The 25,708-nt window shown below is 42.9% G+C and overlaps 2 protein-coding genes across 6 annotated transcripts in view; one reads left to right on the top strand and one right to left on the bottom strand.

The window, feature by feature from the left end:
• Positions 1-4,492, top strand: part of golm1 (golgi membrane protein 1) — a 55,705-nt gene extending 51,213 nt beyond the window's left edge. For both annotated transcript variants that reach the window (XM_084326544.1, XM_084326545.1), the window contains one exon: positions 154-4,492. The gene's annotated coding sequence lies outside the window, so the exon portion shown is untranslated. The remainder of the gene's footprint in view (positions 1-153) is intronic.
• The window catches only part of naa35 (N-alpha-acetyltransferase 35, NatC auxiliary subunit), a 30,090-nt gene continuing 8,844 nt past the window's right edge, over positions 4,463-25,708 (bottom strand). Inside the window, exons 10-23 of one of the 4 annotated variants that reach the window (XM_084326505.1) lie at positions 22,427-22,510; positions 22,050-22,164; positions 21,587-21,765; positions 20,046-20,105; positions 19,805-19,929; positions 19,226-19,292; positions 12,481-12,579; positions 11,394-11,572; positions 9,322-9,464; positions 8,219-8,286; positions 7,917-8,057; positions 7,206-7,328; positions 6,225-6,305; positions 4,463-5,666 (exon numbers count right to left, since the gene is read on the bottom strand). In XM_084326505.1, the coding sequence (XP_084182631.1) occupies positions 5,607-5,666; positions 6,225-6,305; positions 7,206-7,328; positions 7,917-8,057; positions 8,219-8,286; positions 9,322-9,464; positions 11,394-11,572; positions 12,481-12,579; positions 19,226-19,292; positions 19,805-19,929; positions 20,046-20,105; positions 21,587-21,765; positions 22,050-22,164; positions 22,427-22,510 (1,524 nt within the window). In that variant the 3' untranslated portion in view covers positions 4,463-5,606. The remainder of the gene's footprint in view (positions 5,667-6,224; positions 6,306-7,205; positions 7,329-7,916; positions 8,058-8,218; positions 8,287-9,321; positions 9,465-11,393; positions 11,573-12,480; positions 12,580-19,225; positions 19,293-19,804; positions 19,930-20,045; positions 20,106-21,586; positions 21,766-22,049; positions 22,165-22,426; positions 22,511-25,708) is intronic. The other 3 variants (XM_084326506.1, XM_084326507.1, XM_084326508.1) reach the window with 3 other exon arrangements.

Here is a 25,708-nt window from a genome sequence, read left to right as displayed (position 1 = left end):
AACAATCACACACACATACACGCTCCCTCAACTGCTCACTCATTCACTTTCATACTTGCAGATAATTCAGATAATGATAATAAAGATCAGATAATAAAGGAAATTCATGTTGCTTGATCTTGCCTCAAAATGGTCTTTCCTTTTGTCCTGCAGGGCTGTTGGTGAAATGAAGATCCCACATCTCATACAAACGTACTGAACCTGGAGCCCCTTAAGACTTCCAACATGACGGCACAGTGCAAGTTAATGCAGCCATATATAAACACAATGAATATTGAACATACCAAACTCACCATCCTAAATGGAAGAGTTCTGACACTGTGGAGGGGTTGGCTAATGTCAATACTGTAGTGTTATTTCCAAACTTTTGGTTTGTTTCTTTATTGCTAGGTAACGGAAGGAGCTCAGACATCTAATTCGGACCTAATTGGAACAGTTAGTGAGTGCATTTACATACACAACAGTATCGTGTTATCATTCCGGAAATTAAAAGTAATCCATTTTGGAGTTTACACATGTAAACATCATAGGGAATATTATTCCCTTCACAACATCCCAAATTGCCACGTAGGCTATAGGAGTAACCTCAATAAAATGTCCAGAATGTGTGGACATTAGCAGAGACACTAAACGATCATACCCCTTAAATGTTTCCTATTCCTGGACTTATTTGGAATCTCGTTTATTCGTCTATATCCATATTTGGCATCGGATATGACATATTCCGGGAGGGGATGTCCGCTCCACGCTGTCCTGCTCCTCCATCACGGGGCCTCCACACCGCCACGCTGTCCTGCTCCTCCATCACAGGGCCTCCACACCGCCACGCTGTCCTGCTCCTCCATCACAGGGCCTCCACACCGCCACGCTGTCCTGCTCCTCCATTACGGGGCCTCCGCAGCCACGCTGTCCTGCTCCTCCATCACAGGGCCTCCACACCGCCACGCTGTCCTGCTCCTCCATTACGGGGCCTCCACACCGCCACGCTGGCCTGCTCCTCCATTACGGGGCCTCCACACCGCCACGCTGGCCTGCTCCTCCATTACGGGGCCTCCACACCGCCACGCTGGCCTGCTCCTCCATTACGGGGCCTCCACACCGCCACGCTGGCCTGCTCCTCCATTACGGGGCCTCCACACCGCCACGCTGGCCTGCTCCTCCATTACGGGGCCTCCACACCGCCACGCTGGCCTGCTCCTCCATTACGGGGCCTCCACACCGCCACGCTGGCCTGCTCCTCCATTACGGGGCCTCCGCAGCCACGCTGTCCTGCTCTTCCAGAGGCACGACAGCGTCTCACAGTTTTGCCTTAAGCTACTCTGGGGGCTCCTGCACTCACACATGCCGCTTTTCCATTGTCAGAGGAACTTTCTAGAAAGGAACGTTTCAGAACCTCTGAAAGTTCTTTTTCCACCGTAACTGAAGAACCGTGCAGGTCAGTCGGAAGCGACGGTCGCACACCTTTTGGCACGCCACACCACGCAGTAAGCAAATCGAAGAGGCTCTTGTTGCGTCTATAATCGTATTCTCAATTATTTTTCACTCGTTTGTCAAAGCATGATGTGCTGCGAAAGGTTTAAAAATGGCGCTGGGATTTTAAAAAGAAAATGGGAGCGATGAACTTTCACCCCCAGCTATCTGCCCGTTTACAGATGTGGCGGCACATTTCTTGACCAGTCACAATGGAGAGCAGTGCTATCTCCGCCCCCAGTGTTCCTGGAACTCACGTTTAGTAGCACCTCCCGAGCTGCTCTAAAAATGTAGTTCTGAGAACCTCATGTGGAAACCTCCCTGTTTACTGTGGAAACCAATTCTGGAACCTGTGAGCATGGTTTGACAGCGCGGTTCGCCACGGAAAGTTCTTAAAATGGAAAAGGGCCACAGGTGAGTGGAAAAGTGCTGATCTAAGGCTTAGTGACCAGGACTAGTTCTCTACACGCCGTCTTTCAGGGGTGGCAAAGGGAAGACGTGACGGCCAGTAGCTGCCTCTGGCTCCCCCTGCTGGAATGAACCGATACATATCACCCCACCATCGGCTAATCCAGCTTTTCCACGCTGCCAAGTGAACTGCAGATGATAGCTTAGTGTTTACGAGATCCCAACTGGTAATGTTACCACCTCAGAAGCTGATGAATAAGCTACAGGTTTAGCTCTTTATTTAACTTGGCTAATTCTTGTCAGTGATTTTTAAAGTGCCGCTTCATTGGAATTCTTCTGAAAAATGGTTGGGTCTCAGTTTTTTCATATCTCACACAGTATATTGTTTCAAGTCATAAAGGCTTCTAAGGTCCAAGTAACAAGCTCCAAGTATCAAACATACAATCCCTAAAGTTCTGATTCAACACACCATCTGCTGACCTTGGATCAGTTCAATCATTGTAGATTACATTCAACGTGACACTTCCACAGACCTTGATTGTGATCACAGATCATCAGTCTATTCTGAGATGTTCGATGCATACAGTTCTTACAGGTCTCGTGCTCATCAAGCTGTAGGACTTTTGACTTCAGAATTGTGTTCTAGACTACTTGGCGCGTGGTGAGAATTCTTGGATCAGCACTTCTACTGTACTTTGAGAACTACCTCATCTCAAACGCTGATCCTCCAATCACGACTGTTGTTTTCCTCGGACAAACAAAGCAACAGTTGTGATTGGAGGGTGGGGTTTGAGATCGGTCAGTTCACTTGGTGGACACAGGCCCTGGTTGGCTGAAGTGAATGTACTGTATACTTAGAGGAGTAATACGCTGGGAAATCAAGTGAGATATCTGACAACTGCTGTTGAAACCATGAATGAAGGAGGCCTGGGGGACACACTGCGTGTTGGACTTTTGGGCAGCACCTGCAAACCGCTAGATATGAAGTGTTCAACAACTTGTATTTTTAACGGTTACATGCATCTTAAAATCTTTACTGAATTAAAAAACGGTTTGGGTGTTAGAACATTAGATTTACACAAAGATAATTTTAGAGAGGGATCCTTAATATTTTAGCATTTTAATCTCGACAGTTAATTTGTGTTGGTTTACAGGTTCCCAATTGCACTAGCTACAAACTTGAGGATCATGAAAATATTTAATATTCCTTGCTTATTAATTAACTGGCGGGTCTGACTAAATTCTCTGTTAGCCAGCACTATCATTATCATCAGTGCATTGATTCATTCAGTCCCGTCATGGTATGTATATATATATATTCCTGTAGTATGAAGTGGTTACATTTCTCACGGTGCAGCCTCCTGTCTGAAATGACTTGCAATTGAGTTGTTACCGACACAACTTGTGTTGATATAACACAATGTGAAATAGGACGTTAGAATTGGTTTGGATGAAGATTTTAAAATAACATTTCAGGGAGAATTTTCAACCATGTTTGGTCAAAGCTTGAAAAGTCACTTTGCCCTCCTAGAAGAAAAACAGTTTAACTTATTATTACGATGATGATTATGGTTATTCTTATTAAACCCGGGCCTGTGTTCATAAAGCCTCATAGACAAAAAGAATGAGTACCGATAGTTTATCAATGGTCAGATCACATATCCATGTAAAGGATATGAAACAAAGGCAACTTTCAGACAAAGAGGATAGACATATCCTTGAGGGTGATTGGCTCAGAGTGGAATATAAGGAATAACATATACTAGCAAAACAAAGTCTAATGGATAGCCAAAAAATATCGATTTTTAGCTATTTGCAATGTCTGTTTTGTAAATTTAAACGTCTGAGATATTAAACGGCTGAGATATTATGTTCATCAGTTGGTTTTTACAATCAGTGCAGCTGATGTGCCATTGTGTGGTCATTTCAATACAGCTCCGTAGTTTTCAATGAGCGAGTGGCATTTTACCCTCATGTGACCGCAATATGCATTGTGTTTACATACAGTAGTGACAGAACAGGCAAATATGGCAATTGGTCGTCTACATTGACTAAAGAAATGCCATGGTCTTGAAAGATGGAACTATTCCCATATCAGTTCTCCCATTCTATGATGCTTGTGTACAGGCCCTAAATTATGTCCATCTTGTGTCTGCCGTCGTTTTCCCCCTAAAGGTTAAACGAACAGGACATAATTCACTCCTGTAAATGTTGCTTAAAATCCATAACATGCTTTTTATGGTGTATTGTATTATTTTGTAGATGCCGTTATTAAAATCAATGCTGTGGGTTAGGTTCCCTGACACAGCAGAGCTTAGGGGTCCTGGAGAGGATGTCCGTTGCGGTCAAGGAATAAGCTTAGGCTGCCTCACTTTATGTAACGAAGTCCACCCTTTCAGCTGGAAATCCATGTAACTGGAGAGCGCATTTCTTATGATTTTTATACTGCAGATTCTCTTTGTTGTCAATTTAATTGTATCAAAATGTTTTTATCGTCCTCTGAACGACGGATGAACAAATTTGTGAAATGTTTAAATAATTGTAGATTTTTATTGAGGAACTGAATGACGGAAAGGATGACGAATAATAATAAAAAAAAAGTTTTAATACCACAGTGAAGATGCTCTTATTTATATTCAGAGATTGTGTGGAGGGTTGGTGGTATTTTTGTAGGCCTGTCGAGATGCACCTTATATAGCATGATGTGGTGGCTCTGGCCCGAGGGGGGACTTTCAGACTGGTGTCAGATGTAATCTCCCTAGAAGTTAACTTTTCAAAGATGGCCCTATTTTAGACCGGCAACCAAATACATTTAAAATGAACAATGTGCTTTGAATCGGCTTCATGCAACTATCTCAGCACGAAAAGATAATGAAATGAAAGTTGTCCAAAGAATTAAAATAAGAAAAAAACAGTCCAAGGTTTGCCGGCGTCAGCAGCCTGGGGTTGAGAAGACCGCTTAATCCTGCCAGTCTAACAATCAGAGATGGGAGTTTGATCTTGATAAGGAATTATTTCTTGAAAAGCATGTTACTTCCATTCAGAGCAGTAGATTGTACATAAAAACACTCATTTCACTCGCAGCTGACTCAGTCCTTTTTTCCAAGAACTAGGTAGGCTGGTTCTTCTAGTAGGCTGGTTCTTCTAGTAGGCTGGTTCTGGCCATAGCTCACATCTTCCTCTAGCCAGTTCATCAAAGTCTCTTCACACAAGTATCTCCGTTAGTCATTGACACAAACACACACACACACACTTCCACGGATGAGGATATTGTCAGACTTGAGTTGGCTTGTGTCACTCGGTCGTCAGGGTGATGGGTCGAGTCGGTGAGTCACACACTGGTTCAGTTGAGGGAAAGGTCGAAACGACCCAAACGCACTGAAAGTGATAACTGACGTGCCTCTTTTGACTTGTTTAACATCAGGGTAGCTGAACGAAATTCCATCCCCGAATGAATAAATGTACAAACAGGTCAGCAACTGCAGCCTCAAACAGCCTTTTTTCATTAATATTAAGTATCATGTACACAAACAGTCAAGTAATCTCCTCAAACAGCCTTGATTTGGTCGCTGGGTCCTCATTTCACGCTCCAAAATCAAAAAGGTTTGGAGTAGTAGCATCGAGGAAGTTTGCCGCTTTTGGTTGCGCGTTAGGTGTTCGTCAGACGCTTGGGCCTTTACGGTTGTTAAAACTGGAGTTGTCATGGTAACCCGTGGTGGAGAGCAGAATCAGATGATCTTGACCACGGGGAAGTACTTGTGTGCCGAGAAGTCAAACTCCGGGAGCACCTTGAGATGGAGAAATGACGGAATGGAAAGAAAAGACCATTGTAATTATTTAAATGTCATTAAATTATTTAATTGCCATCTCTACTATTAATTAGGAAATGTGTCTCACATATGGACTCTGCCCTAATGGTATTCTCGGTTACACCAGGGATGCACCGATCAGACTTTCTCAGTCCCGATAACGATACAGCTATCTAGACTTTGGGTATCGACCGTTACAGAGTACGGAACCGATCAATTACTTTTAATCAACAGTATAGACTTTGACTGTCATTTTTATACGATTTTCTTCTCCATTACAGAGTTGTGTATGAAATGCAGCAAATCCAAGTCACTTTGCTTTTAATTCTGGCATATTAGTTCTTGGTATCGGATTTTAGTGTTATATATATTACATATTATTTTAGCCTGGTATTGGACCAACTTCCGATACCAGTATTAGTGCATACCTAGTAATTCATCTGTGGTGGTTCGATTAAGGTATACTAAGGTACTTCAGGAAAGATGGGCAGAGTGTATTCAGGATATTCAGCCATTACATGAGCCTGAGTGTGATACCTTGGTCTCCTTCTTGTGACCTCCAGCCAGCAGTTTCATGACGACAATGTTCGGTTTGGCCACTTTCAGGATCCGGTTCACCTGTAAATGGGATTACTTTCCATTTGTTATTCTGTCAGAATAGATGTCTAGATACATGTTCAAGTTGTTATGGTACACATTTATCACATCAAGCATAATCCATAACATTTAGTCCCCACAGTAACGCTTCATACATCAGAATTCATCACGTTATATAATAATGGTGTAGGCTCATATATTATTCACAGGGGTGTAAAAAGTACCCAGAAATTATACTTAAGTGAAAGTATGGCACCGTCTCAAAATCATACTCAAGTAAAAGTCAGAGTATCTGGATAAAAACACACTTGAGTAAAAGTAAAAAAGTTTCTACTTTTAAATGTACTTACTAAAAAGTTAAAGCAAAAACTTTTTTTCTGACTGTCTATTCTTCTGATAGCAGGTGTTTAATCAAAGCCTTCTAGTCTTGCACAAGGACCAATCAGCATGGGTATGGGTGGGTTAATTTTCCATTGATGGGGATTTGATTGGCTGTTTTTAAATAAAGTGCGGCCGCAGGATTAATAACGTTAATGTTAGTTCGGCCAGAGAAACAAATATACTAATTAAAATGGTTGGACCGGCGAGATTTGTACTTTGTAGGTCTGCATTTTAAATGTAAGGAGTAAAAAGTATGTTTTTTTTCTCTGAAATGTAATTGAGTAAAAGTACAAGTATACAAACCTAATAATACTTGAGTAAAGTACAAATCCCCAAAAACAGTACTTAAGTATTGTAACAAAGTATTGTATTCTATTATTATATTGTATTTTTGCACAATCGAAGGCGGGAATGGCCACCTTCATTTCACTATATGTCTTGTGTATGTATGTGACGATTAAACCTCTTGAATCTTGAAGTACAATTACTCAAGTACTTTACACCCCTGATTATTCATGACAAACGTATGCAATTACTAACCTCGGGGTCGGGGGAGGGGAAGTTTTCCAGGATGAGTTTGGCTTGCTGGAAGTGTTTGCTGGCTGCCATGTACAGGTCCGTTGAGCCAGGCGGAGGATTGTACTTCTTCAGATCGGACATCTCCTGGAAGGGTGGGGCGAGGAAATGGAATGAGGAGGATGGAGGAGAGAGGGGGTCCGGTAAGCAGGAGAGGAATACGGGATGGAGGGGAAAAAGGTATGAAAGAGGAGATGAGGATGGAAGGGGAGAGGAGAGGAAAGATAAATGCATTCAAGTTCATATTACTACTGATACATGTTCTACTACGTCCAACATGTAGAATTCTGATGTTAAAGTGACCCCCCCCCCCCCCCCGCGTGCATACACAGATTTGTTCTTGACACACTATTAAGAGTTTATTAGAGTTAGACAATCACCCAGGCTTGCAAAGACATTCATGTTACAAGAGGTACACAACAGGAAGTACAAACAGCCATCAGGCTTTGCTTCCTGTCTGCGAGATTAAATTAAGTGCAAAAAAACGTGTAGCTGTTGTTTGATAGGCCTGTAAATGTCAAGCCACTAACAGCAAGTGTATGCATCTCCGAGGCTGCCAAATGTCAAAACCATTATCCTAGTCTGTGTGTAATCAAGCACTGATACTTTGTCAGGCTCCCTCTCTCTATCACTCGCACGCACACACGCGCACACACACACATGCACACACAGTACCTTGAACTGAATGTAGTGTACAGGTGGTGGCGTAACAACACTGTTGAAGGGGGCGAATCGATGCTCGTAGCGAACCTGCTCACTGTCCAGCTCAAACTGAGGCTTTCGCACCTTCCCGTCCATATCCAACGCTACCATGGTCTAGACAGCGAGAGAGAGAGAGAGAGATGGGAATGAGAGATAAAGAGAGAGAGTGTGTATAGAGAGAGGTTAGCTTGGAATGTCTTAATGCCCATATGCAGAAAATGTGTGCATGTTCATACTGTGTGTGTGTGTGTGTCTCTCTCTATATATATCCTTACCTTATACATGCCAGCACACATGTTCTGGTAGGCTTGGCTCATGGTAATCTCTCTGCTGAGAGGACGAACTGTAGGGGAAAGACCAAGGCATCATCATTACACCAGGTCCAGGACATTATCCATCGAATTCAAATGTCTTAACGTGGCAGCGCCTAATGAAAAGCAGTGTATTTGTCAGTAGTGTTGGGCTCGTTATTCAAAAATAGTAATATATTCCTTGTTACTCGTTTCAAAAGTAATGTTATTACTTTACTTATTGCTCCCAGGGAGTAATAAGTAAAGTAATAACATTACTTTTGAAACAAGTAACAATGTCTGATGAGGAGCTTCTGCTTTGAAACTGAAAACCAGCTGCTTTTTTCCTGCAGCATTAGAAGTTTGCTAACAAGGTGACTACAGTCTTGGTCAAAAGCACAGCTGGCTTAAACCGATGAAGGACAATCTTTTTAAACAACTCGCTTTCAGCTGTTGTAGGAAAGCAGGTGTTTCAAGAGATTTGAGGTTGTGTGGAAAGTAGAATCAGTGCCGCCGTTTCATCCTTGTAGAGTGCGAGAGTCCCCACTTTTGACATTTGATTTCCTTCCAATGCGCACCTAAGCCTTGAGCACAATTTGGATAGATTACAGATCGACAATGATGTTCTCAACACCTTTGGTGTTGACAAAATCTAAGTAATGGAGTAATGAGTTTTTTTTTGATGGGGTAACTGTAATATTACTTAAACTGAGGTAGTAATTTGTTACACTACTTGTTACTAGGAAAAGTAATATGATAATATTAAATGTTATTACTGTAATGCGTTACTGTCCAACACTGGCTCTGTAGGCCATACCTGTTCTGTATGTTGTGATTCTGCATTTATCATGTACCTGTATGGCTCTATAGGCCAAACCTGTTCCATCTGTTGTGATTCTTTGTTTGTCCTGTACCTGTATGGCTCTGTTTTAAAATTTTTATTTAAAAATAGATTTTTATAAAAAAAAATTACTTGCCAATGCGCAACCATACCCACGACCCCACTTTGGGTCGCAACCTGTAGTTTGAGAACCGCTGCTCTAGGCCATACCTGTTCTGTCTGTTGTGCTTATGCATTTGTACAGTACCTGTACCTTTCTTCTTTTTCTTGGTCTTCTTGCTGCTGCGTCCTTTCTGCTGCTCCTCCAGGAGCCTCTCCTCTGCCATCTGAGAGGAGTCGGCCCTGCTCAGAGTGGACATCAGCCATGCATACAGGAACTCTGACAGGTACCTAGACACACACACACACACACACACACACAAATAAAGGAACGTGTGCGTGCGCGTGTGTGCGCACGTGTGTAATCTCACCAGTAGATCAGTGTTGGGCTCATTACTCAAACAAGTCATATTCCTTGTTATTCATTTCAAAAGTAATATTACTTTTACTTGTTATTATTCTCTGGGAGCTGTAATTAGTTTTTTTTATCCACTTTTTCTCCCATTTTCTATTTTTCTCCCATCCCAATTTTTCATATCGTCCAATTCAGCCCTCCCCTGTCTTCGAACGTTGTTTCTTGCCTCCCACAAGCCGGCTGCAATGTGGACTAAGTCATACATAGCACGAGTCCCCTCCGATACTCAAGGTAACAGCCGTCGCATCTTTTCACCTGCGCGGCTTGATCTTTCAGCGTCTGGGGTCTGGGCCCCGCCCCCGTCGCTTCTTGATTCTACTGTGCATGCGCACCAACCGACCTGTAGGAGTCGCTGTCCACAACGCCCGATCCCCACCCTTCAGTTTCCCTCCCCGTAATACGGCCAATGTGTATTACTGTGGACGACCAGCTAAACTGAAAGCAATGTGGAGAGCGGGGCTCGAACAGGAGGCATCCTGTTCGAGCCTAGTCTCCAGCATTCGTTGCGAGCACCTTGCCCACTGCGCCACGTAGCCGCCCTGGGAGCTGTAATTAGTTATGTTCCTCGTGTTTTCATATGGCTACTTCACCTGTGCGCCTCTGTGTTAATGATCAGGTCAGAGTAACAACAGGGAGAGAGAAAGTGTCAACCGTAGTCATTATGTGTCGCCATCAAGTGGTCATTATGTGTCAGTACATGATCTCCCATTCTAAAGACTGTGGAGTCATCTGACCCCTTCCCGGCGGGAATCAGTGACATTTTGTCCATGGCTGTGCTAGTGTTAATGGTCAGGTTAGCAACACCTCAAGGGGCTTTCAAGCTAGACACGCAGGCTGCCTCAGTGACAGAGCTGCATTGAACTAGAACATCGTTTTAAATGGAGGACCCAGACGTGGTGCCCACTGTGGCAGAGCGCAGCACCTCTGTTAGGGTGCTTTCCCACTCACCATTCGGGGTCGAATCAGAGCCGCATCGCACCAGAAAAGGGTGTGTCTGTCCTAGTGAGAACGCCCCCGTCCCCCGTCCCCGGGGGCACTGAACCTGGACCGCTGAAATAGGTGGTTCCGGGTGCGCGCCAGTGGGAGCGGCGGGCGTAGCTTGTACCAAAACACGGGAGAGGCTTCTGTATCAACTTGCTGACACACACAACGTCGTTACTTGCTTGAATTTTGGGCAGATAAAAACATACAGCAACAACTGGACAATACCCACAAAAACGATATTTATGGGCAATTTGCGAGTTCAGACCTCAACCAAACAAGCATGTGGAGCCTCACAGCTCAGTGGATGAAAACATACTGTATAGCCACGTTACAAGCACAACACTTCCCTGGCTCGCATTAGGCCTGGCAATTTTTTTTGCCATTGCTATGTCTATACATTGGTTTCTTGTTCGAATGCATTTATTTCTATTAAACCAGTGGTGCCCAACCAGTCGGCCGTGATCGACCGGTAGATCAATGACATTCAATATAATTGCCGCAAGCGATGGGCTAATGTTGGTTGCTAACTAGCGTTAGCTCAAAACGCAAACCGTAAACAAAACCCAGAGCGTACCAAGACTGAGTGTGTACGCAAACTAGAGGGGGGAGAGGGAGGGGGGAAGTTCGCACCCAAGGACGGAACGAGGACGGAACAGACCGGAACGGACCCGAATGGTGAGTGAGAAAGCACCCTTAGATGTCATAGTACTCATCCATGCTGTAGATTCTGTGTGTGTTCTCACCAGTAGATGTAGTAGTACTCATGCGTGCTGTAGATTGTGTGTGTGTGTGTGTGTGTGTGTGTGCGTGTGTGTTCTCACCAGTAGATGTAGTAGTACTCATGCATGCTGTAGAGCTCCAGCTCAAAGCCACTCAGTAGATACTGGATCATGATCCTCAGGTTGTGGTAGAGGATCCAGGTCCCCAGACAGGCTAGATGTTGTCTTTGAGGCTCCAGCTTCATCAGCAGACCGTGCAGCGCCGCATCCACCTTCTCTGCCTGGGGAGGAAGGGGTTAAAACTCTGTTAAAACAATCTTTTATAAATATGGTAGGGCTGAAATCACAATATGACCTCTCCTCATGGTTGGCCCATGTAGACTCAACCACTAATACCCCACTTACACCTGGTATTGAACATGTGAGCTAGGGGTGGGAATCACCAGAGGCCTCACGATACGATACTATCAAGATACTTGAGTCACGATACGATAATATTGCGCTACTAAATATATTGCGATATGCTGAGTATTGCGATATTAATATTGCGATATATTGCGATTTATTACCTTTTTTCAACTGCAAAGTAAAACTTTGTCGACATGTTTTATCTAATAAAGTTCAGTCTGTTCATCTCACTTCAATCATTTTTATTGCAGAACATGGTATTTTCTCAAGCAGACAGATGTAAACAGTACACTGTAATCTGTGTTGCATGTACCTGACAAACTGAACTGTTTGTATTACAGTCATATTCCAACTTAACTGAATGCACATGTGTGTGTGGACTACTGTACTATTACAGGTATTGAGATGAACAATGCAACTTCCTTATACAAAAAAGAAAAAAAGTATCGCTACGCAAAGTATCGCGATACTACTACGTATCGATTTCCCCCCCCACCCCTAATGTGAGCTGTAGCTGGATATCTTATCTTAGTTACATGTTTATTCCATGTAAATGTAGCGGTTGAGTCTAAACAGTTCTAATGTCAAACGAGTGAAAGCCTTAGAGCAGATTTAAGTCATTGCTAATTGCAGTCATTTACCTATCTCAAACCCTGCCCTCTTTTCTTGATCCTCCAATCACCACTGTTGCTTCCCTTTTAATCCGAAGGAATCAACAGATGTGATTGGAGGATCAATAAAAGCGGGCAGGGTTTGAGATAACTGTACTGAGGAGAGAGACCTCGTCCTGCAGAGTAGCGAACTCCTCCAGGATGTGGCCCAGCTTGTCTCTCTGACGAGCTCGATTGTGACCGTGGATCTGGATGAGACTGCAGAACGGCTGCAGGGAAAGACAAGCACACATTGGGCCTCATTCAACAATACTCTCTTATTATTTTTCTTATATTCTTGCTTACCTGTCTGTTAAGAGAACAATAAGAAAAGCCACCGCCACATTCATCAAGCCGTTCTTAACGTCGAAATCGGTTCTTACCCAGGTCGGTTGCATGGTGAATTCCAGTCATTCTTAAATTCAAATGCGCGTTCGCGCTAAAATCATTTGCATACAGACACGTCCACCATCTCCTTATAAGGTGAATGAGGCGTGTGTAAAACAGCCGAGTTTCAGCATCTGATCGCTGTCTGATCCATTCAACAGGAAGCGATTTGCGACAGATCTCAAAATGACACACACACGACTGTTCCTGTGGGTCACTCATCGCATGTGTGTGTGTGTGTGTGTGTGTTAATCTGATGACAAATAAAGACTTATACTTGTACTTATACGTATACCGCGTACTGTATAGTGCGAAATAAATCGTTCCAGCAAAGTAGGCTTTGTCAATATTGAACGACTTGACGACGCTTGTCAAGAACCAATCGCGCAGTAGGTTGGGAAATACTGGAATGTGCTCAGAACTATAGGAGCAGAGAAGAGAAGAGAGAAGAGAGGAGATGTTGTATGCATTCTATGCGTACGGCCTGGGCCAGCATCTAACTGTTCTAACAGCAATATATAATCCATTTCAGAAGAAGAACGCACGCACGCAATAAGTTATAATAATAATAATTATTGAAAAGTTCTGGGTTTATAAAGTCGTATTTGGGGGCAATTGACCAATGGTTTGCTTTCAACCCATGAACTCCTTCCTCTCTCTTCCTACCTCTCACCTTTTTATATATATTTTTTTATTGTATCCATCTACGAAAACTGTATTGTATTGTTTGTTTTGTAAAGTGTCTTTGAGCATTAGGAAAAGCGCTATATAAATCTGATGTATTATTATTATTATTAGGAATGGTAGGCTTTTTTAATGTTTCTCATCTGGGTAAGAGTTTCTTATCTGGGTAAGAGTGCTCTCAACCACTCTTAGAATTTGGTCTTGCCTGAGAGAAAAGCAACAATAAGAAAACATTGCTGAATCCCAGGTAAGAACAAAATAAGAGGAAATGCTAGTTAAGAACGAAATCTGTTCTTATATCGCTTCATGAATGAGGCCCATTGTATTTATATATCATTCCACTTGTATATTTCAAACAGGCAAGGGACATAAACATTTGAAATGCAATCTTATTTAAATTTTTATTTAACAGGAAAGTGGCCAAGCCACAGTTGACATTCTACTTATGGTAGAATTTAGAATGTTAGATCCTATGGTATACATAGGAATGTTAAGGATAATTGGATCATTCTGGGATATCCGGTGGTTTAAGGGAGGGAGTTATACGGGTAGGTTGTGTTCATGGAACACAGTCCTGTACGATTCTCGGTGGGAGGGGGGAATAGGGGATTTTTATTTGTATATATATATGTTTTTAAGCTCGGCTCTCAACGGGACCTCAATAATTGGATGTACATCTATTGTAGCTTCGCACTCCAGAAGCATTACCAACAACTACACAACAACATGTATAGATTATGGCTAGTTTGAATATAATGATCTGGAACACTGGTGGAATAAATAAATCAACACAAACGCAAAAGCGTGCTCACACTGATGAAAAAAGAACAGGTGGACGTGGCTCTGCTAAGCGAAACGCACATTTTAGAGAAAGACAGATTCATTAGCGGATAACACATATCATAGCATTAGTCACTCTTCCTTTGGAACGAGAACTCGGGGAGTAGCCATAGTCGTTAGACGGAAATTGAACATTGAATTGAAGGGAGTATGGTCTGATGCAGATGGTCGGATAACTATAGCTAGGATTTTACACAAGAACAGGAAAATAGCGCTGGTAGCTGTATACGCCCCAAATTTATACGAAGTTAATTTCTTCACTACACTTACCGGAGTAATGTTAGACCTTCCCGAATACTCATTTATAATTGGTGCGGATTTTAATGCCATTTGGAATCCAAGGATGGACAAATCAAACCCCTCCTTCTCCAGCGAACAAAAAAAATCATCAAATGCATTAAAGGATTGGTCGAAGATTACAGGTGTAAATGACTTATGGCGATCACTTAACCCCACGACCCGGAAGTACTCCTGTCGATCTGCGAGATATAACACTTTTTCCAGAATAGATTACATTTTTACATCCCCGAGACTATTTGATAACTACGATGTGGAAATGATACCCAATGCAATCAGATCACTGTTATTTACTCCTAAAAGGAACATTTGGTATACTATCAACCCGAGCCCCAAGATGGCGATTTAACACGATGCTGCTCAATAACAAGGAATTCATTACACAAATCAAAGAAGCTCTTACGGTATTCCTTCGGATGAATGCGAATACGGTGCAGGACCCCAGAATATTATGGATGACGACAAAGGGAATGATCAAGGATTTCACTGATAGCTTTTCCTCCCAAATACGCAAGAATCGATGCTCAAAACTGGATGAACTGGAAACGCTTTACTCAACGTTATTTAATTCTTTACAATACAACAACTCGGTTCGACTGGAAAATCAAGTCAATATACTAAAAAAAGAGATTAACGCCATATATAGACAACAATCTGAAATGCAAATACGCAGCACAAGACAACAGCAGTACTCCCAAGGTTCCAAACCAAGTCACCTATTAGCTATGCGATTAAGAGTCAACGCAAAATTTGCAGATATAACTACCATTAGAGCACAACAAGGACTTGTTACAGAACCCAAAGAAATAAACACGACATTCAAAGAATTCTACTCCAACTTATACAAATCAGATACAACCTTCGATCCAAACAAAATGGACACATATCTTAATCAAATTAACCTCCCTAAACTTTCAGAGGATGACGCTAAACAGTTAGAAACACTGATCACACTAGATGAACTTAGGGAGGCCATATCTGAAATGCAAAGTGGTAGGGCTCCTGGAAGAGACGGTATCCCACCAGAAATGTACCTCTCTTGGGACATAATTGGACCCTTATTACTAAATATGATTTTATACTCAGTCAAGGAGGGGAACTTCCATAAGAATGACAATATTGCACTCGTAACAGTCCTCCTTAAAAAAAGACAAAGACCCCACCGAGTGCGATAGACCTTTAAGCCTCCTCGGAACCGATATCAAATTGTACTCTAAGGTATTAGCCATCAGATTACAAAAGCATATGACGTCTTTAATTCATCCGGACCAAACTGGCTTCATAAGAGGTCGCTTGATCACTGATAACATAAGACGATTACTACACGTACTAGATGCCAACAAGGAAGACAACACACCTAAGGCGATACTGTCCCTGGATGCAATGAAAGCTTTTGACAGGTTGGAATGGTCGTATCTATGGGCAGTATTAGAAAGGATGGGGTTAGGAAAAGGATTCATTGATATGATTAAAGTATTATACAAAGACCCATCGGCCATGATTACAACAGGTACAATCATCTCCAAAATCTTTCCGGTATCACGCTCAGCCAGACAGGGTTGCCCTCTTAGTCCCGGACTATTCGATCTATCATTAGAGCCTTTAGCACAATATATAAGACAATCCCAATCCATAGAACCAATCATAATCAAGGGCACACAACACAAAATTCGTTTATATGCGGACGACGTAATACTGTTCATGCAAAACCCCAACACCGCATTGCCTCATCTTCTCAAGCTGATTGAGGACTTTGGAGATCTATCGGTATTTGGGATAAATTGGCCGAAGTCGGCCTTCCTCCCACTTAACGCCCCTGCAAAAAGAAATATAACCCTCCCAAAAGAGATACAGATGGTAAAACACTTTAGATGTTTGGGAGTTGAAATATTCCCTACCATAAGCCAAACGGTGAAGCACAATTACAAAAAAATCCAAAACAAAATCAAATACGACCTTGTCAGGTGGTCGAAACTTAAAAACTCAGTACAGGCACGGATATCAATAGTCAAGATGGACGTCCTACCTAGAATCAACTTCTTCAGCTCAATGCGTTACTGGAAAGAATTACACTCCTCCACATACAAATTTATTTGGAATAACAAACCACCACGTATAAAAAGATCCAAAAAGAAACAAAGCAGACGGAGGTATGGCATTTCCAGATTTCTACCACTACTTTAAGGAGTACACTTTAAGACCACTAACAACATGGTTTGATCCCCAAGCATTAATATCCTGGAGAAATTTAGAAGAAAATATAGTAGCTCCACATAGGCTGAAGGGCATAATATACACCAAATTACCAATTAAGCAATGCGAACGGAAATTTGGCCCCATAATCACTCATGCGATCCGGATATGGCGCGAAACACAAAAAAAATATTGTACCCCACATAAATGGCATAATCATACTCCCTTATTCAATAACAATGCACTCTTGATTGGAAAACAACCTATAAGATTCCCTAGATGGGAAAAGCAAGGCATACACTCATTAGGAGACGTTTTCAACAAACAGTCCACATATTATTTTTACGCACAGTTATTGGCATGTTTTAAGGCTCACGGTGTTCCATTAAATATACCAATTGTACACCACAGATACCACACATTTTTCTATGAAAGAGAGACATCGAGAGGTTTTGTATCAGATCTTTATCATCAATTACTAACGGCCTCGTATGAAACCCTCCATCTAGACTCAGTCTGGAGGAGGGATATACCAGACCTGGAGACAGACTTTGACTGGCAAGAGGCCTGGGCAAATGTACGACTTGCATCAAGGAACCCGGACCATCAACAAATCAATCTTAACTATATTCACAGGACATACTTAACTCCTATAAGACTGAACAAAATGGGTCTTAAACAAGACTCCAAATGCTCCCTATGTATAAATGGGGACGAAGGGACATTTATGCACATGTACTGGGACTGCCCACCAGTTAAGATATTTTGGAAAGAAGTGACCCAGCAATTAGCAAATCTCTTAACTCTGGATATACCTGTACACCCCTCTGTATTACTGCTAAATGATGTCTTTGAGCATGCAGTACATCCACAGCTAAAGAGATTGGTTTTATCCGGTATCACAGTGGCTAAAAAGCTGATAGCATCACGATGGTTTCAACCGGAAAAAATGTGCCGGAAGGTCTGGACTCTTACATATCTCGATGTGATTTATCAAGAAATATCTACAGCAAGAATTTTGGGTCTCAATGAATCCAAAATGACATTGTGGTTAGAAGTGGTGGAGAGAATAAAAGCTAGCATATAATGGTAGTGTCTGGTTAGGAACAAGTTATAATGGTTGGATTATCCAATGGGGGGTCCGGGAGGGGGGGGGGTTCGAGCTGGAGCATATGTATGTAGGTTTTTAGATAACATGTATTAGGGGTATATCCTGTATAAGACATTTGACTAAATGGTAATTTCATTGGATATGCACTGTGAATTAATGCTTGTATATCTTATCGTGTGTTGTCATGTTTGTTTATATGTCTGTTTAAAAAATAATAAAAAAATAAAATACAAAAAAAAAACATTTGAAATGCAGTCAAACGGCAGTCGGCTCAACTGCAAAACTATATAATCCCCTTAAATACAACCCTGAGGACACTTAAAACAAGTTAAATTGAGCTACTGCAAGTACTGTAACTATTGTTTCTATGATGTAGAGCGGTTCTCAAACTACGGGTCGCGACCCAAAGTCGGGTCGCGGGTAGGTGACAGGGGTCGCGCATTGGCAACTAAAAAAAACTCAGATAGAGTTTTCCACCTGGCAGCTGTGTGTATTTGCCATGTCTCGCGACTCTCGCCCCTTCATCAATGGAGGCCGACACACGTATTTCAATACACATCTCACTACACCCTGCGCATTTATAATCACGGGAAGGGGGTCTGGTCTTTTGTGTGTAACCCAGACTCGCAATTGATAGGTTTGCTGTCAGAAGCGGTGCTGGTTGGCCACGATGAAATGGGCTCTGCCTCTGATCTCGAGGCAGAGTATTCGCCTTTGTTAACTCTGAGAAGAAGCACAGATTTTCCTGGCAGACAAAAACAACACATTGGCAGAGAAATGTGCTGATAATGCGCTGGAAACTCTGTTAGCGGCACTCCAGGATAATCAGCGGAGATTTGGGGGTATTTATTCCTTTTTGTAGGAACAGAATGCAGCCAGGAGGCACTCAATGATCTTTCGTGTGACGAGCTACTGAAAGTCAAGTTCACTGGACACTGGACAGGCCCTCGCAAAGTTCTGGATATCAGTCCGGAACGAGTACCAAGTGTTGTGTAATGCTGCGCTGATAAAGCGTGTCCCCTTCGCATCAACATACCTCTGTGAGGGTGGATTTTCAGAGTAGAAGCGGATCTCTGCCAAAGCGCACATGAGCGCATTTTCTTTTCATGTTCTGGCAACATATTTTGGCTAAATATGCCTATTTTATAAATGTGTATACAGAAACAATTCCATTGCTTTTGTTGATAATAGTCATTCATTTAATTGATAACATAGTGCTGTAATTTCATTTTCTAAACGTGTGCTTTTATTTTGATATTCCTTATTTCCACGTTGAAATTACGCGACACATTATGTGTGGGGTCGCCAAAAAAAATCCTAAAGAAAATGGGGTTGTGGTATAAAAAAAAATGCAGGTAACTGACCCTGGAGCAGTGTGTGACAAAGGAGTCTATGTAGTCCTTGGCTTGGTGGTTGTTGAACAGACAGCACCTAGAGGAGGAAACACATTCAACAATCTGGTAGAAGAGAAAACACAAACACCTTCACAGTACATTCATTCATTAATTCGTGCACATTGTCATATCATCATATCATTATCTTAGGCCTTCTGAATCAAATGCTGAACTACATGATTAAAGTTAGTTAAAACACTAATATGAAGAACGGTTTCCCAATCCCATTCTGACTAGCATTGTTATTGGTGGCTGGCAAAAGCCTAAGTGGCAGTAGTGTTTTGAGACCAGAGGCAATTGATTCAGGGATACTCCCAATACATTCACAGCACTAGGGCAGAGTAATTATTTTAAAAACAATAAGTAAAACTTAAAAAAGGAAATCCAGACTATCCCTTTAGGTCAATTTCCAAACTTTGCCCCCAAATACACAGGCAGCTATTTACCAATGCCTCATCACACCACTGGGCACAGAAATAAATGTGTGTGTGTGCAGTCAGTTCAGTACAGAAGATACTAGGATAATGAACAATATAGTTGTGGTCTTACTTGGAGGAGAGGACAGGCGGGCTGACAAAGTATCTGAGAGCATCTTTGATCATGTCCTGCATCAGGTGGGTCCCAAACACTTTCTTATTGTCTATGAGGAACGTCGTCTGCAGGAATACAGAATACTGTCAGCTAGTTAGAATTTTATGAAAACATTCTTTGAGTTTTTAATATAAAAATAACTCAAGAGAGACACAGTCCAGATGGATGGATCAGAAGAGAGATTACTAACTAAACACACCTGGAGCAGAGATCTGGAGAGCACGCAGGGAGACTGTTCACTGAACTCACAGAAGAAGTCCTGCAGACAACACAGACACAACATGCAGATTAATTCATATGCTGTACAATAGGGCTGCAACTAATGACTATTTTAGTAGTCGACTAATCTGTCGATTATTTTTTCGATTAGTTGACTAATCGAAAAACAGAGCAGAAGAACAGATTGGACATTGAGCATGACCTCAGAGTTGCTTGAGACTCTTGTCAGGACCAAACAACATCCCCAGTTATCCCATTAGTTCCCCCAAACTTACTGTCGGTCTGTTATGTTAAGCTAAGAAGTCTTCAGCTGGCTGGACCAGAGCTGAGAAGCCACTTTCACAAAGATAGGTAGTGCAAAAAAAAAGAAAATAAATAATAATAATATAAATTTTTTAATGACTAATCGACGCAACAATTCCTCGTCGACGATTTTTTATAATCGACGTCGTCGATTATGTCGACTAATCGTTGCAGCCCTACTGTACAATTATTCTAGCAATATCTGTAGCAATGATAAATTACTCATCAGTTAGGTCGGTGTGTTTGTGTGTGAGACATGCATGCTAGGGTTCCTGCCCTTGACCAAGGTACTGACATTACAACTGGAGTTGGTCCCCGGGTGATTGATTGATTGATTGAAAACTGTATTAACAGATTGCAGAATGGGTACAATACAGTACAGCTCAATACAAACAATTGTTAAGGGGATGCAGACCAGAAAAAGACTTTCGTCTTGTTTACATCAGGGTCCCCCCATTTTCATTTCATTCATGCCCACTGCTCCTCAAATAGTTATGGCGGGTCAAATGCAGAGGACGCATTTTCCCAAGGGGATTAATAAAAGGTACAACTTGTAAAAGGTCATTCAGGTGCGTGTGTGGGTAAACTAATTTTTATATGAGAATACAACTGTTAACCAGTAAGCACATGTTTTTGGTGAGTGCATTTTGCACTAGATTGCGTCTACACATAGATGTATGCGTCAGCTGGCGGCTAGGTGGTGTAGTGGGCAAGGCACTCGCCACCAGTGTGGAGACGCTAGGATTCGCATGTTCGAATCCAGCTCTCCACATTGTTTTCAGTTTAGCTGGTCGTCCGCAGTAATACACATTGGCCGTATTACGGGGAGGGAAAACTGAAGGGTGGGGATCGAACGTTGTGAACAAGCGACTCCTACAAGTCGGTTGGTGCGCCTGCGCAGTAGAATCAGGAAGTGTCGGGGGCAGCGTGAGCCTCCCACGCGTTACTCCTCGCCACTGAGAGATCGAGCTGCGCAGGTGAAAAGATGCGACTGCTGTTACCTCAAGTACCGGAGGGGACTTGTGCTATGTATGACTTAGTCCACATTGCAGCCGGCTTGTGGGAGGCAAGAAACAGCGTTCGTGACAGGGGAGGGTTGAATTGGATGATACGAAATTGGGATGGGAGAAAAATAGAAAAATGGGAGAAAAAGTGGATCAAAAAAAAATATGTATGCGTCAGCTAGTGTGTGTGTGCGCGTGCGTATTAGGGCCTTACCAGTATGCCGTGCAGGTTAGTGGTGTTGATGACATCACAGACAGTCTTGATGCGTTCTATGAGCTTGCTGAAGTAGACCACCATGTCTTCTCTCTTGATGATCTTGGCGTAGCGAGGGAAGGTGGGGGGCAGCAGTCTCTGGTTCACCAGCGGTTCAAACCCCATCATGATGGGGTGGTCTGGAACACACACACGCACACACACACACACACACACACACACACACACACACACACACACACACACACACACACACACACACACACACACACACACACACACACACACACACACACACACACACACACACACACACACACACACACACACACACACACACACACACACACACACGTTACGGGTCATATTCTTTAGAATAGGCCGTGTGAGTAATGCTTAGGCACAGACATCCAAAATTGGCATGCTATGTGCATGGTAAATGGTGGTGGTGGTAGTGTGTTACCTCCTTTTGTGGTGTCGTTCTGTGATTGGACACCATGTTGAATACTGGAGTGGATGGCAGAGAGGAGGTCTGCTGCCTGAGCCATCAGCTTCTGGGCCTCACCCACCGAGCTGGTCTGATTTGGAGGGAGGGAGGGGGGGCGCACACACACACACACACCTTTATTCAAACATCACACTCACTCTACATCCCTTTCATGGAGTAAATCTTCAGCTTCATAAAAATAATATGTATGCAAATGCATGGGGCATGTCTCCTTATTGCTCTTCATTGGTGAGCAACTGAGCATCAAGCCACAGCCGTGAGAAACTACCAAAAGTCCACGTTATTGTGAACGTGTTGAGGTGGGTGTATTTGTGTAGAGGTCTGTGCGTTACCTCTTTCTTTGTAAAGGCAATCAGTGCCGTCAGTAGGAGACGTGTGAATTTGATTCTGTTGAAAAGTGCCAAACACTGCTGGTGCTGGGAAAACAAAGCAAAAACAAATGGTTAAAGTATACACGCGCGCGCACACACACACACACACATTCCAAGCTAACCTTTTGAAGTTTCATGAGACACACAGGCATAACAGATTTAGAAATAGTCTATCTTTGCCATGTTTTTGTTGACCACCCCGACAGAGACGGTTCTGTTTGGGGATCAGTATGTTTTATTATTGTTATCAGACATTCCAGAGTCGGGTCTCTAAAGGCTGGTTCATTCCCACACTCTGACGGTCAGAGGGGTCTACTGTAGACACAGACCAATGACTTCCATTATAGATCCAGACAGACACAGAGATATTAACACTTTGGTTAACATGGTAAAAATAATATGGTTGAATGCCACCACCCACTTCAATGATAGGGTTCTCATATTTGTGTCTTAAATTATGGCTATGTGGCTAATCTGCCCGTCGCTTATCAATGACTTGTTTGCAGTCAACATTGTCAAAACGGATTATTATTTTTTTTTTTTAGAAATCGGTTCATTTTCGTTTTATAGCATTTTGAAAAGCCCTTGTTTTCTTGAAAGTTTCAGGAAAATATATAGATTCCGTGATAAACGCCCTTTACTGGAATATTCTGGAATACACAAAAAAACCTTGTCATTTTTCGGCCTATTTATGAATCGTTTTCAAATAAACGCTAGATTATCGATAGTATATGTGTACTTATGCACGCTAGAGAAGCGATCTGAAAAATCGATTCTCTCATTTCCTTTATTTTTTTTATCTACTTTTTTCTCCCATTTTCTATTTTTCTCCCATCCCAATTTCGTATCGTCCAATTCTACCCTCCCCTGTCTCGAACGTCGTTAGGCCATGCCTCCCACAAGCCGGCTGCAATGTGGACTAAGCCTTACATCACGTGTCCCCTCCGGTACTCGAGGAAGCAGCAGTCGCATCTTTTCACCTGCACATCGCGATCTCTCAGCGTCGGGGGTCTGCGTTTGGAGGGCACGCCGCCCCCGTCGCTTCCTGATTCTGCTGCGCAGGCGCACCAACCGACCTGCAGGCGCACCACCCATCAGCTTCCCACCCCCTAATACTGCCAATTGTATTAGTATGAACGACCAGCCAAGTTGATAGCAATGCGGAGAGCTGGGCTCGAACCCAGCGTCTCCTGCATTGGTGGTGAGCACCTTGCCCACTGCACGAACTAGCCGCCCCGGTTCTCTCATTTCCTGATCAGCGCGCACACACACACATAGGGCACACGCTGATATCTCTGTGAAAATAGATCCGATTACCCCAAGACTGGTAAAATAAATTGCTTACCTTAGATCAGATGTTCTCCAAAAAGATTATTCCAATTCCTGATCGCCATTCCAAATATCGATCGCGTTTATTGATTCATCGCCGGGTACTGTAAATATGTATTCCACGTTGTTTTGCGGCTCGGCGATCACTTCGGCCTCTTCAGATGCCTCGCCGGAGAAGTAAAATGAGGAAACTGGACTCCCCCCCCCAATTATGGCAGTGTAGAATTGGACCAGCAGGCGTGAATTCAACAGTCGGCATGAACTAACGACAACGCGTCCGTGGCACTCAAAGTGTTAAGATACAGAGCTGAGAGAACGGATAGAGTACTGAAGGATTTGAGTAGACAAAACCACTATAGAGCCATGTAGGCCTAATTACTAGATGTATCATTAGGGCCTTAAGTGTGTATTTTGAGTGTCTCTCCATTTGGGGGAGAATCAAGACTCCTCTTCTCTGCATTCCAGTGTCATATTCCATCTTAGCTCAAGGACTGATCAGCTGTCTAGCTTATCAGACATTGTGGAACGAGAAGGTACAGGCTGAAGGTCGACCTAGGCGCCAGTGAGAGATGGATGTCCAGACAGGTGGGGACCTTGGGAGGGTGGCGGGTGCTATGAAAGAGGTGGCAGAGAAGAGGATCTTGGCATTCCGTTATTCATTGAAGCTTGAAGCTGAGAGGATCTACGGCTCAGCCAAATTATATTGTAACCATTTTCTGTTTGTTAATAGATGTGTGTTAATGAAAGAATACTGAAGCCTGATCGTGGTCGTATCTAAAAGGAGAGCTTGCATTTGGGTGACTTTCTTCAGCATGAAACTACACAATGCAGAGATCTATCCTGAGGGATACAGTATATTATAGTAAAACATAGATGAAAGGTAACAGTACCTCATATGACCGCAACACTGTCCTACCCATGATACAGGACTAAAATTAGAGGAGCTGATTGAAATTTAGGTGGAGGAAGTGGATGATTAACACTTTGAGTGCCAGCAACGCGTTTTGTCGTTAGTTCATGCCGCCAGTTGAGTGCCGGCAACACTATATAGCGTTTGTTTGTCGTATTTTTTTTATTGGCGATTTGAATCAATCGAGCCTCACGCTAGTGTTGCAGAGTCTCTCTGAGCTCAATTGGGAAGATACCGCCCCCTATCGTCTCTCCCTGTGGTACTGCACCCCATTCGTTTAGACTGATGGTGGGGGGGGGGGGGGGGCAGTTTCCTCATTTTACTTTTCCGTCAAGCCAACTGAAGAATCCATTGTGATCGCCGACCATCAGAACAGCGTGGATTATGTATTTCCAGCACCCAACGCTGAATCAATAAACGCGATCGATATTTGGAATGGCGATCAGGAATTGGAATAATCTTTTTGGATAACATCTGATCTGAGGTAAGGAATCTATTTTACCAGTCTTGGGATAATCAGAGCTTTTTTCACAGAGATATCAGCATGTCCCATATGTGTGTGTGTGGCTGTGATCGCTGATCAGGAAATGAGAATCGATATTTCAGCCCGCTTCTATAGCGTGCATAAGTACACATATACTATCGATAATCTAGCGTTTATTTGAAAACGATTCATAAATAGGCCGAAAAATTACAACGTTTTTGTGTATGCCAGAATATTCCAGTAAATGCAGATTATCACGGAATCTTTATATTTTCCTTGAAAACGAGGGCTTTTCAAAATGCTATCAAACGGAAATGAAGCGATTAAAAAACAATCCGTTTCGACAATAATAATAATAATAATAATTTAGGACCTGCTCAGAGGTCATTAACCGGCATGCGATGCATGCATGCGATTCGTCTCTGCGATTAACCCATCCCGTCGTCCTTCCCCCCCAAGGGCAGCCGGGAGCAGACAGGCGTCAACGTGAGCCGCGCCAGGGGACCAATCAAAGTGCTCC

This window comes from Notolepis coatsorum (genome assembly GCF_963971535.1).
Source record: "Notolepis coatsorum genome assembly, chromosome: 1".
In the NCBI taxonomy this organism is placed as follows: Eukaryota; Metazoa; Chordata; class Actinopteri; order Aulopiformes; family Paralepididae; genus Notolepis; species Notolepis coatsorum.
Note: the sequence above shows the minus strand (reverse complement) of the source record. Positions and strands in the feature narration are given on the sequence as shown.